The sequence below is a fragment of the Cupressus sempervirens genome, chromosome 6 (assembly GCF_028749045.1).
Source record: "Cupressus sempervirens isolate cs-2001-9-10 chromosome 6, ASM2874904v1, whole genome shotgun sequence".
In the NCBI taxonomy this organism is placed as follows: Eukaryota; Viridiplantae; Streptophyta; class Pinopsida; order Cupressales; family Cupressaceae; genus Cupressus; species Cupressus sempervirens.
The window spans coordinates 228,924,928-228,937,307 of record NC_143123.1 but is presented as its reverse complement, the minus strand read 5'-3'; the positions used below and the strand labels follow the sequence as shown (position 1 = coordinate 228,937,307).

Genomic DNA, 12,380 nt, shown 5'->3' with positions numbered 1-12,380 from the left:
GGGAAAAGGGTGAAATATCCATATAAAGAATATTTTGGATAAGCACTAGAAGCAATGAGCAAGATAACATATAGGATAAATGACTTGATGTCATGAAAGTGTATAGCCCCATAGTGGGCACCAAAAATGTATGTAAAAAATGTAGACACACTTCTCTAAGATATTCTATCCAAGGGATCTAATAAATTAGGAACCTTGAATGACAACTTAGAGCTCTCTATCTATGACATGCAAGAATGCAAATAGTACTATGGTGGCTCTCAAATGAACCTAGCTATGCAACCCTTGCAAGGTGTACCATAGAACATGAGATTCAAATGAAAATGAAAGCTAAATGAGATGCAAACTAGTCTATAATGAGAGATGCAATGCAAGGAAAGAAAAGTCTAATATACTTGCAAGAAAGTAAAGATCTAAGCTAACAAATGCAAGACTATGCTAGGATGAAGAGTATTCTATGATGAGATGCAAGATGCTGGAAGAATGCAAGAATGCCAAGAGTGTGGTGAGTGCTCCAAGTGCTCCAATAAAAACCTGCATCATAATGTTAGCATAATGAACAAGAGATGAGAGAACGAGGAGAGAGCCTCCTTTTGAATAAAAATGGACGGTAGAGATTAAGAGACAAAAGAGGCCTAATCAAGGGTGTAGAATGCATCTTGAGTGACCCATGTGCACCAAAATCTCACCTAAGATCAACGATGATTTTTAAGAGACAAACGAAGTGTGGAGGAGAATAAAGATTCCACCCACCTTGGAAAGTGTGCACCTCATGTGAGACAAAAAAAATGTCTTTTATTTTATTTTATAACTTAGAATAATGCTTTTCATGTGCACACTTAGGATAAATTTTTGGGAGTTGTAATTTAATTAAAAGGGAGAAAGTGCTTCCAATTAAATAAAAGACTTGAGATAAAGTGGTCAACCATAGGTTATAATTGAATAAATAGAAAAGTAATGATTTGATCAAGAATAAGTAATGGACAAATTTAACAAAATGCTAAAAAGGGGGCTCATAGACTAGATGACCATTTTTGGGTGATTACAATTAATAAGTGGGCATGAATTTATTGTTTATGCCTTGGTCTACATTTTAAGATACAACTATAATAAGTTACCACCCGTCTCTCAATAGTCTAAGGGTCATTTTGTGGGGAAATATTAGTTGGAACATTCTTTATCAACATTTTCTTGTAAATGTCCATGGACCATTGTTGACTCATTTTCTCTAGCAAGATTCCCTTTGGTCTAGGTTCTAGGAATTTTTGATCTATGATGTAGTTGGATATGATACTAGCCCTAATGTTTATTTCCCTTGGACATGACACCTTTTCAAACTTTATGAAGTATTTGCTTGAGAAGCGTCTTGATCACATTATGTTAACATCCATCACAACCAACTTTATGAACAATGAAATGACATTGGAGCTCACCAAATCTTATGGAACAATACCAAAATTTTGATTGAGTATTTGATCATAGAGATGTCAAGATTGACAAATACTTCTTACTCGATAACTCTTATCAAAGTTATCGACTTTGAAACTTCTAAAGATTGTTAATCAAGCCGATCAATTGTAGAAAAACTCACAAAGCATTGCAAAGATTTAAAAAGCTAATAATTTTGAACTCCATAAGACAAGACAAAATATGTCTTTATAGTAAAAATTTATTATAATAATACGAATTGCTTACTATAATGCATACATGACGAGGTTTATTGGATTGAGATTGAAAATTTTCTAAGAATATTTTGCTAATTACAAAATTAACCTAATTGCATCCTACTAGTCTATTTACAGTTTCGAAGGTATTTTTCTCAATGCGGTCCACAAATTGTCACCTATTGTTCTGTTCATACATACTTAGGCCGCTCCAAGCTAGTATGGAAGCGTTCATTTCAATCAAAGTGGATAGTCGCTGTTTTTAGTTGCAAGTGGATACTCTGATGCCTCTTGATTAGACAAGCAGCAAAGAGTTTTACAAGCACTATGCAACGCGGAATGCTGGGCCCTGATCCTTTTCCTGTAGAGCGCCGTCCACATTTATATAGACATTAGACAAGCAGCAAAGAGTTTTACAAGCACTATGCAACGCGGAATGCTGGGAATGCTGGGCCCTGATCCTTTTCCTGTAGAGCGCCGTCCACATTTATATAGACATTCTCTGTATCAGCTGGATACAATAGAATCAAGAAACAATTAGTGCGCGCTAGTAGGCACTTGCACTCATCTCTGCATATTTGTGTGAGATCGACTCAAGTGATTCAGGCTGTAAGAGATTTGGGTGAAAATGGTGGATCTTGTGACCCAATCCATCGTAGGTGCCGTTGCCAATGATCTGTTATCTTTGGTGAGAGATGCCATAAAGAAGAGCTATAACTGCAAAAAATACTGCAAGCGCCTTGAGAAATCACTGGAAGAAATCATACCTCTGTTAAATGAGGTCATTACCACTGGTTCTGAGCAGATTCCCCAATATCGCCAGGATCAGCTTCTGCAATTATATAAGAAGCTGGGGGATGGGACTGAACTGGTAAGGAAGTGTTCTGAGGTCAGCCGATACAATTTGTACAAGAGCCATAAATATGCAAAGAAAATTCTCGCCTTGGAAAAGTATATTAATAATTTCTATCCAAAGCAAGGCTGGTTACATACCATGTGTGATATGCAGCATCTCAGTTTAAGTATGAAGAAGGGTTTTGAGACTATTCATTTCGAAATTGCAACCCGAGAACCCCAACAGCCCCAGCTGATGATAATTGATTCGATGAATCAGTTACAAATCGACGGAGGGATTCCCAGTCACATCCCACAAATTCCTGAATTGCCCGAGTCTCCAGTAGGTTTGGAGGTTTCTATTGATGACCTGTGGAAGCGTCTGTTCCCCAAAGATGTCTCACATGTTGTAGTGAAAGGAATGGGGGGCTGTGGCAAGACCACTCTGGCAATAGCCCTCTGCACTGACCCTAGAATCAAAGGTGAGACGATTTTTACATGTGTTTTTCATTCAAGTCTTAAGGGTAAGTAGGGCAGTTATAACAGGTTGCAATGGTTTCGTTCTCTTCTTGGGATTTCCGTTTCTCCACGAAAAACTTATGAATTGTTAATGCGGGCTATCTTTCAATTTATATCTTTGTGCCTTAACCCGAAGAAATCTCGATTCGTATAATAGATTTCTAGAAATAGGGTTATACCCTCAACTGTACTATATTCAACAAAGTTTTGATTGCATGAATAGTGGTGTGCCTTTTTCTCTCCTGTTTTAGGGTTACAACACATGCCCTTTTCGCTGCAGAGTGAATTTGTGCCCTCCTATAGAGTTTCTTCTGCTCAAAACCGTACGCCTATAACCGCTAAATTTATTCGCTTGCCGATTTCATTTTATTTTGTCTTGTTGGTATGCAGGTCACTTTAAGGACAGAGTTGTTTTTGAAACAGTATCGCAGTCCCCAAATCTCAAGGCAACTATTGAGAGACTTTGGGATAAGATAGTTCGTTGCGAGAGACCTGATTTTCATAATGTTGAAGATGCTCATATGCAGTTGCAGCAAAGGCTTAACCAAATGAAACCTCGGCCAACTTTGGTTGTGCTGGATGATGTGTGGAAAAAGCATCACCTTGAGAAACTCTTGTTTAAAGCAGAAGGATACAAGACCGTGATCACAACAAGAGATAGCTTTGTCGAAGCTAATTGTCAGTATGACTTGCAATTATTAAGAGAAGCAGATGCTCTCTCCCTTTTCTGCTTCTGGGCATTTGGACGGCAAACAGTTTCAGAAACAGTGGATCAAAATCTAGTGGGTCAGGTATTTTTCTTTTCCCATATCAATAAGACATGCCAGAAATTAGGCAAGAGTCTACAACACGACGGTAAATTGTATGGATGGTCTTGGGTTCCAGTTTACTCGAGTTTAATAAATAATAATAATAATTAATCACAATGCATAATCTTCACTTATGTTGGGCCCATTTGCCGTTGCACCAAAAGCCATGTTAGTGAACATGGAAAACCACATAATTAACCACCTGCGGGCAGGGGAGCACGTCGCATCACCCAACAATCTCCCCCTTGACACGCATACCAGGTGCTTACGCGGGTCGGAAAGGCACCGGGGAGATTTGAACCCATGACCAGGCCAAAACCAGACTCTGATACCAATTGTTGGGCCCATTTGCCGTTGCACCAAAAGCCATGACTGTTAGTGAACATGGAACACCACATAATTAACCACCTGTGGGCAGGGGAGCACGTCGCATCACCCAACAACTTAGGCCTCTTACTGATTGAAAAAAAAGACATGCCAGAAATTTAAATTCCATAACGTGTATAATTGATGATTACTCTATAGAAATGTTCTGGTTCCAGAGATGCTGACTAACTGGCACTGATTTAATTCAGGTAATAGCAGAATGCAAAGGCTTACCACTTGCTCTTAAGGTGATCGGAAGTTCTCTATGTTGTAAGCCTCCTGCAGTGTGGAGGGATGCGATAAACAGGCTTTCTCAAGCAGAATCAATATCAGATTATCACAAAGATGGGCTTCTCAGCTGTCTGAAGACGAGTGTAGACATTTTGGAAGGAGAAGTTCGTGAATGCTTTTTAGATTTGGGGATATTTCCAGAGGACAGAAAAAATTCTGTCGCTGCATTATTGGACCTGTGGGTTTATGTTCATGAGTTGGATTGGGAAGCTGCTTATAGAAATTTGACAGAACTTAGCAGTCGAAATCTATTGAGTATTGTGAACAGTCCAATGTAAGTCAGTCTTCACAATTTCTTGTATCTTTGTTTCATGCTTGCTTCCTTAATCATGGGCCAAACCTATTCAGTGCTTGGTTTTCTGTTGGATGCAAATCCAGACCTTTTGTGCTACTCGTACATTTGAGAAACATGGTTGAATTGTTGGCTTGAATAGAATTACAACATATTATTATGTTGCTTGCTTGGGAAGCTGCTCATAGAAATTTGACAGAACTTTGCAGTCAAAATCTATTGAGTATTGACAGTCCAATGTAAGTCAGTCTTCACAATTTCTTGTATCTTTGTTTCATGCTTGCTTCCGTGATCATGGTCCACACCTATTCAGTGTTTGGTTTTGTGTTGGATTTGTATCTTTGTTTCATGCTTGCTTCCTTGATCATGGTCCACACCTATTAAGTGATTGGTTTTGTGTTGGATGCAAATCCAGACCTTTTGTGCAACTTGTAAATTCAAGAAACACGGTTGAGTTGTTAGCTTGAATAGAATTTCAACATATTATTAAGTTGCTTGTTGGTGATGCAAGAGAAGGATGAATCTTTTCTTCAGCATTATAAAATCTTTTACCTTGACTAACATAGCAACGTTGATTCAGGGATGAATTTGGGAACATGTGTGGTAGTAGCTTTGAACTTTTTTTTCAGCATGATCTTCTACGGGACTTGGCTTTAAACTTGACCAGAGAAAAAGATTCAGTTAACATGTATAGAAGACTTATAATGCCCAGGAGAGAAAAATCTGTTCCTGGAAAATGGAGAAAACATGCAGGTTCTCCATTTAATGCTGAGATTGTGTCCTTACACACAGGTTGGATATATATTTTTATCAAGTCACCATATCATTTATGTCCACCTAGTTTCAGAGGTTAAAGATTGAACAGTCTCATTTTTCAAAATGTCAACACTTGCCTTTTACTTACTTAATAGTGTTGTCCGATGATGCTGATTGTTTCATTTTTTAAGTGCAGGTCCAATGAATGAGGAAGACTGGTGTGACATGAACTTTCCTAAAGCTGAGGCTCTTGTGTTAAACTTTTCTGCTAGTGAATACTTTCTTCCCCCATTTTTGCAGACCATGCACAATTTGAAGGTCCTTGTAATCATCAATTATAACTCAAAGCGAGCCACTCTCAAAGGTTTATCAATCTTGTCTTCATTATCTGAGTTGAAGAGTCTTAGGTTAGAGAGAATGATTGTTCCTCCCCTCCATGATTATTGCCAATCCTGGAAAAAATTAGAGAAGTTATCTTTGAGTCTATGTGATGGTTGTGAAATTATGGATTGGTTGCAAACAAATCTGTACTTAAATCTCCCTAATCTTGTTGAGCTTACCATTGATCACTGCACTAACTTGGAGGAACTTCCTGCATGTATTTGTAATATGACTTCCCTTCAAAAGTTGTCTGTCACAAACTGCCATGATCTTTGTAAGCTGTCTGATGGTTTAGGAAAGCTTAGTTCGTTGCAAATGTTGCGCTTGTATGCATGTCCATGTTTAGAAGAGCTGCCATCTTCCATATGTAAACTTAAACAGCTGAAATTCCTGGATATCTCACTGTGTGAATATATGCAACGACTTCCAGAGGAGTTTGGCCAGTTGTCAAGCTTGGAAGGTCTTGACATGAGAGAGTGTTCCCATGTGAAGAAAATTCCTAAATCGGTCACTGGGTTAAAATCCCTTGCACTTGTCATCTGCGATGAGAAGACTGGCCGGCAATGGACAGCTATCAAGGCCTCCAACATTCCTCGGCTCCGTGTTGAAGTTGCAGAAGAGCATTTTCACTTGGACTGGCTTGAAGATTGATGAATATGCCATATTGAAGATTGATAAATATGTCATATACTTGTAAAATCTGGTTACAATCCTGATGGAGATCTCAGATTGATGCTTTTGTCAATAGCATAAATGTAATGTAAAATTAGAAACAATTGCAGAGTCTTGGGCAGTACCATGTGAAGCAGTGGGCTTCTGCCAGGTGATGTAAAATGTACATTCATGTACAAACAAATATTCCTGTTTTCTAAATTGCACACTTTTTGTATCCCTGTCGATGTAGAAAATTTATATTTTCTAATATCACAAACTCGGGGACTGGAGTAGGTTGAATATGAATACTAAAGAGTTGCATGCTGTGATATTGCTATCAGGATTTAATTGTGTAGTTCTTGAGTCAAACTCATTGACCCATGTTTCATGAATAGTGACTCACACAAACCCATCTCTCATGAGAATGAATGGAACACTTAGCTCTCATTAGATTTAGATGATGCTCACATAGATATTGCTGGTCAAGTTTGGGCAATCTCGCTCTCTCCCTCCCTGCCCAATGCAAATCAATTGATACCCTAATCTAGAAAGCTGCCTTTTCCACTAGTTTCTCATCAATCCCACCATTTGCAACTGCCAAAAAATGTTGTATATGCTTTTTCTTTAGGTTAGTTAAAGACAAAGCTCAACTTTGCTTCCTTGCTTGGAATAAACATTCTCAAATTTACCATTTTCTAGAAAAATATTACCGCTACTTACAGTAGGAAGAGTTGATACATCCACTATTGATCCTTCTTGTCATCTCCTGTTTTTAGCTTCTGGAACAAAATTCTATCAATGGCCCTGTCATAAGTGCAACCACATTTCAAAATAAACACACACTTGGATTTAGGGCATAAGAATTCTTAAATTATTATCTACACAGCATTACACTTACGCTTATGACGAAGCTTTCTTGTAATGCCCCCTTTACGGAGCTGCCCTAATTCTTGTCTTTTACTGCAATATAGATATATCTATTCGATGTGAAGTCCAACTGTCATGTCTGTTCATTTCACATTCTTCTTATTTGTCTCTTCGTCTTCTCTTGAAGAACTAATGTATAAATATAAGGGCAAAGCCCTGTGTATGTAAGCTGCAATGACTGAATAATATATTTGCTCTGCTCTCGGTGTGGATGTAGCCACAGTTGTGGTGAACTACAATAAATCATGTTTCTCTTTCTCTATTTTGTGGTTTGCAATTTATCTTTTAGATTTAACAATTGGTATCAGAGCGTGTAAGATCCTGGAGAGCAGACTACAAGAGTCCAAGGCAAGTAGAGGCTGTTAAAACGGAAGACTGCAAAGGAAGAATGGGATTTACTGTAAGATTAGGAAAGCCCTATTCAAGATCCATTGCAGGTGCTCTCAGAAAAAGAGGTCTGAGACAACAAAGAGAGCAGTTCAGAGCAGAGTGTCTGTAGCTTCAGGTATCACTGCTGAGTGTGATGATTGGCATCATTTTTCAGATTTTGTTTTTGATATCATGAGTAGTTTGGTGTCACATTGCAGTGGGAGTTTTAGAAAGATTTTTTGTTGTTGTCATGAGATGGTTTCTTCCATGTGATTGGAGATGTACATGTTATTGTGTCACAGTGAGCTCTTGATTCTAGATTAGAGCATTGACATGATACAGGTTCTCATGATAGGTTATGCTCTTTAGAGCATGAGGTTCTAATTTGTGGAGATCAAGTTGTCATGTTCTATTCCTTAGTTATGCAGATGTGCAGTGGGAGTTTTGACAATTGATCTTGGTTAGCACTCTTGGTATTGGGTACTTTGGCGGATTGACCATGGAGGTGCTCTTAAAAACTAAGGGGCTTGGGTGAGGCTACAGTTGTCTTGGTTTAGAGAACATTTGTTGAGACAGTTTCTCTTTGGAGGGTTCAGCATGAAGTCCGAACAACCTACACCTGTGGATGGATGCGAGTTCATTATAGACCTAGTGGAGATTGCTCTTGGAGAAGAGTCATTAAGATTTGGTGTATCCTAGAGGAGCATTCTCACTCCCCATGCTTGGTCTATTCGGCAGATTTATCTCCTTGTGCATTTAGGAGATGGTTGATATTGTTCCTAATTTTGGAATGTTTGGAGTTTGATCTTCTTGTTTATAGGAGCTTTCATTCATGGTGTTTGGGTGTTATAAATGCTCTCATATGGGGAGGTAAAGGAGATCATACTTGACACAGCCGGACACTTGATGGTGTTGGTAGAAAGATGAGTTATGATTTGTGTTAGTGTTCCTTCCAAGAGTTTTTTGAGATCATCTATTGTTATTGTACTTCATTGTTTTTTAACAGCAATACATGGTCTTTTCATGAGGACTTGGAAGATGTCATTTTTGTAGCAGGTTGGTTGCAGTTTGCAGATCATCTCAAGTTAATGCAATGCCTTTTATGTGCTGATTGGTAGATTGAGTCAACTTATAGTTGATATTGCTCATGCAATTTAAATATCCTTATAATGGTCTTCTAGTTTTTTGCATATCAATAACCTTTTGGTATGTTTTGTTGGAAGATGGTATATTTGGTGAGTTATTGTATGGGCTGGTTATGTGGTTATAAATCTACTGATGTTGTATGGATAGTTGGATGTGATTAGCAATTAGCTGTGGTTGCTATTCCGGCTACGAAGATTGTCTTTTGGCAATTGCTTATCATGGGATTTGGTAAGGGAAAGCAGAGTTTAAGTGGGAGGATATTCAGATATGAGGTTGTAGCATGAGTTGAACTTCAAGTGGGAGATTGTTGGATGTGAAGTCCAACTGTCATGTCTGTTCATTTCACCTTCTTCTTATTTGTCTTTTCGTCTTTTTTTGAAAAACTAATGTATAAATATAAGGGCAAAGCCTTGTGTATGTAAGCTGCAATGACTGAATAATATATTTGCTCTGCTCTTGGTGTGGACGTAGCCACAGTTGTGGTGAACCACGATAAATCATGTCTCTCTCTCTGTTTTTTGGTTTGCAATTTATCTTTTAGATTTAACGATATCATGGATGGCTGTTTCAACTAGTTATGTAGTTCTTTTCTCTAGTCAAGGCTGCTGCATTGTTTAATATTCTGATTGCTGTTCATCATATTTGCTGTCTTCAATTGAGGGTCGCCATCTGCACTGTAGAATCCACTGCTTATTAGGTGACTCTATGTTTGTTCTCATTTCAGAAAATCGCGAAATCTTATGTTAAGATGACTTTCTCAATACTTTTTGATTCGGAGCATGACATTTTCTTAATGCTTCTCAAATTGCTTGCCCTCTATCATAAGATTCTTTATCCTATAATATAATAATAGCAAGCATCCTCAACATGTCCAAGGGTGCATGTGAAGAACATTCTTTACATTTATTCTTACCCTTGTAACCACTCTTATTGCCATTGATTTCTTGGCCTCCCCTCAAATACCTATACCTTACACCAATGCATGATGTCTCAAACGAGCAAACAAGGAGCGGGAGTTGTGTAATTCTCAATCCTATCAAACACTATGTTATACCAAGAGCAAGAGGATGGCTTAGGTGTAATGATGTTTGACCTGTGTTATACCATGTTTTTGGGGCAGGGTATTCTGTTTTGGGTATGGGGGTATGCATCATAGGGATGGACTTCTTAAAACAATTTTAGGGAATAGCAGTCGGGGCAACCATGACGAAGGTAGAGATTTTTAATTTTTAATTTTTGGGAACCATTATATGATAGCATTATTAAAAAATAATCCATCACATATAATATAGATTCTTAAAACACAACATTAAAGTTGAATTGAGAGTTCACATGGGACTTGAAAAAGTTAACAAAATTTAACTTCATTCATATGTCATTATCAACCTACATATGATATATTAAATATTATATAGAATTGAAAAATTACAATATAAGCCCTAAAGGCTGCAAGTTTAACTAAAGAATGAATAAAACATATAAAAACATTTGCCCTTGGTATGCATTTTTCAACATTGCACAAAATTCGGACTCTGACTTTGAGTCATTACCACGAAGCTGCTTCATACCGTGGAACCCCAAACAATCTCACCTTTGTATCTCCATTGATCTAGCTGGTGTCTTTGGGATTAACACCCCACCATAAAATTGAATTTTGATTATTCTAAAGTTGCTAGACATTATGATGGCGAGCAACTTCTTTGCTCTTTTAGAGCTCATTCCAATTGACAGCATGGATAAAGTCGAATGTGGACCAATCTTTCTTTGCTAAAAAGAGAATGACCAACTTGTGGAAGTAAGTGAACGACAAGCATGCATTCTTAACCTTAGTGTATCCTTTCTCTGCCATGTACGCTTTCCGATGAAGTTAGTTTGAGGTAATGTAGCTCTTTCTATTTTTGCTTTCTCTGCCATGTCCGCTTTCCGATGAAGTTAGTTTGAGGTAATGTCGCTCCATCTATTTTTGCCTTTAGTTTGGTGAATGTTGGATTGCAAATGTTAGTTAGGGCAAGCCAACGTATGTGAACTAAAGTCAACTAGTAAATCATTTTCAAAGGGTTTTCGTTAACCTTTTCCACCTTCATCAACACAACTAGGCAACCTAGGTGCATATGATTTGGAATTGAGAGAAAATGCTACCAAATGAAGTACCAACGTATGTGAACTAAAGTCAACTAGTAAATCATTTTCAAAGGGTTTTCGTTAACCTTTTCCACCTTCATCAACACAACTAGGCAACCTAGGTGCATATGATTTGGAATTGAGAGAAAATGCTACCAAATGAAGTTTTTTATTCATAACCTTTTCAATGTTGCATTTCAATTGGCTTATTATATTGTTCTATATGTTTAGTGGTGAAATGGAAGCAATCAAGTTGATGTGTAAATATATGACTTTCACTTCCCAAACATTCAAATATAAGAGAGAAGGGCTTCTAAACATAACTATCAATATAATTCAAATTAGATCAATGAAACCCAAGTAGGATGAAGGGATAGCAATACTAAACCCAAAATTATACTAAGTATGCAAGCAAATAATTTTTTATGCAATGTTTAACCTTATATATGTACTGTGAATGTAAATTAAACCAATCGATTAAGTGACAAAGATGACCTAGATCTAGTAGCAATTTGCATGCAATCATTCTAATAAAGGGATGAAGATTGTTCTATGATATAAGATGAAAATAAGGGAGAAAACTAACTTCAAAATTTGCAAGGGAAAGTGTTTTTATGCTTTGAAAACTACAGATTTGCAACGACTATAGAAAATATGCATATAGATCTATGATCAGAACAAAAAATCTAGAAAACCCTAAAAATCCTAGAGCTTTAGGTATAAGTCAATTTGGGTGATGTCTATCGGTAGGTTTATGAAATGACAAACATGTTTTTTGAGTATAGAAATAAAGTTGACCAAAAAATTTCTAAAAGCCCTCACCTAATAGTTTCTAGACCCATATTTACAATTTCAATAGCATGTTCCTACACAAGAAAATATGATTTTGTTTATTGGGGAGGGCTTTCCCTAGTCAAGCCCAAGATTGAACCTTGAAATTGAAATGATAACATTGATAAAGAAAATGCTAGCATGTAGTAGAATTGAATCTAATAATGAAGAATACAATGACATTTGTAGATGCAATTGAATTTAATATGTGATCAAGTATGATAATGCAAATAGCCTTGACTCTACACAAAATCGAAAAGGAACTATGAAAGTCAAAACCTCATGAATGAAAATGTTAATGATATACCTTGATGAAAATCTAAAGGATGAATTAAATAAAAGATCTCCTACTTGGAAGCCAAACTCCACTACCACCTTGAGGAAGAAGCTTGATGTAAGAAGGAAATGCTAGATCTTGAA

At 37.3% G+C, this 12,380-nt stretch overlaps 1 protein-coding gene across 1 annotated transcript; it reads left to right on the top strand.

The window, feature by feature from the left end:
* Nucleotides 1–2,181: 2,181 nt before the first annotated feature.
* On the top strand, nt 2,182–6,906 carry LOC149552093 (disease resistance protein ADR1-like). Its single transcript, XM_089787565.1, has 5 exons — nt 2,182–2,980; nt 3,408–3,808; nt 4,402–4,757; nt 5,356–5,567; nt 5,728–6,906. The coding sequence occupies exons 1-5, from the start codon at nt 2,293–2,295 to the stop codon at nt 6,561–6,563; spliced, it is 2,493 nt and encodes an 830-aa protein (XP_089643691.1). The 5' UTR covers nt 2,182–2,292; the 3' UTR covers nt 6,564–6,906.
* The last annotated feature ends 5,474 nt before the right edge of the window (nt 6,907–12,380 follow it).

Coding starts and splice junctions, on each gene's coding strand:
- LOC149552093 (XM_089787565.1), top strand. CDS start 2,293: ATGGTGGATCTTGTGACCCAATCCATCGTAGGTGCCGTTGCCAATGAT. Junction 2,981..3,407: donor CACTGACCCTAGAATCAAAG/GTGAGACGATTT, acceptor GTTGGTATGCAG/GTCACTTTAAGGACAGAGTT. Junction 5,568..5,727: donor GATTGTGTCCTTACACACAG/GTTGGATATATA, acceptor TTTTAAGTGCAG/GTCCAATGAATGAGGAAGAC.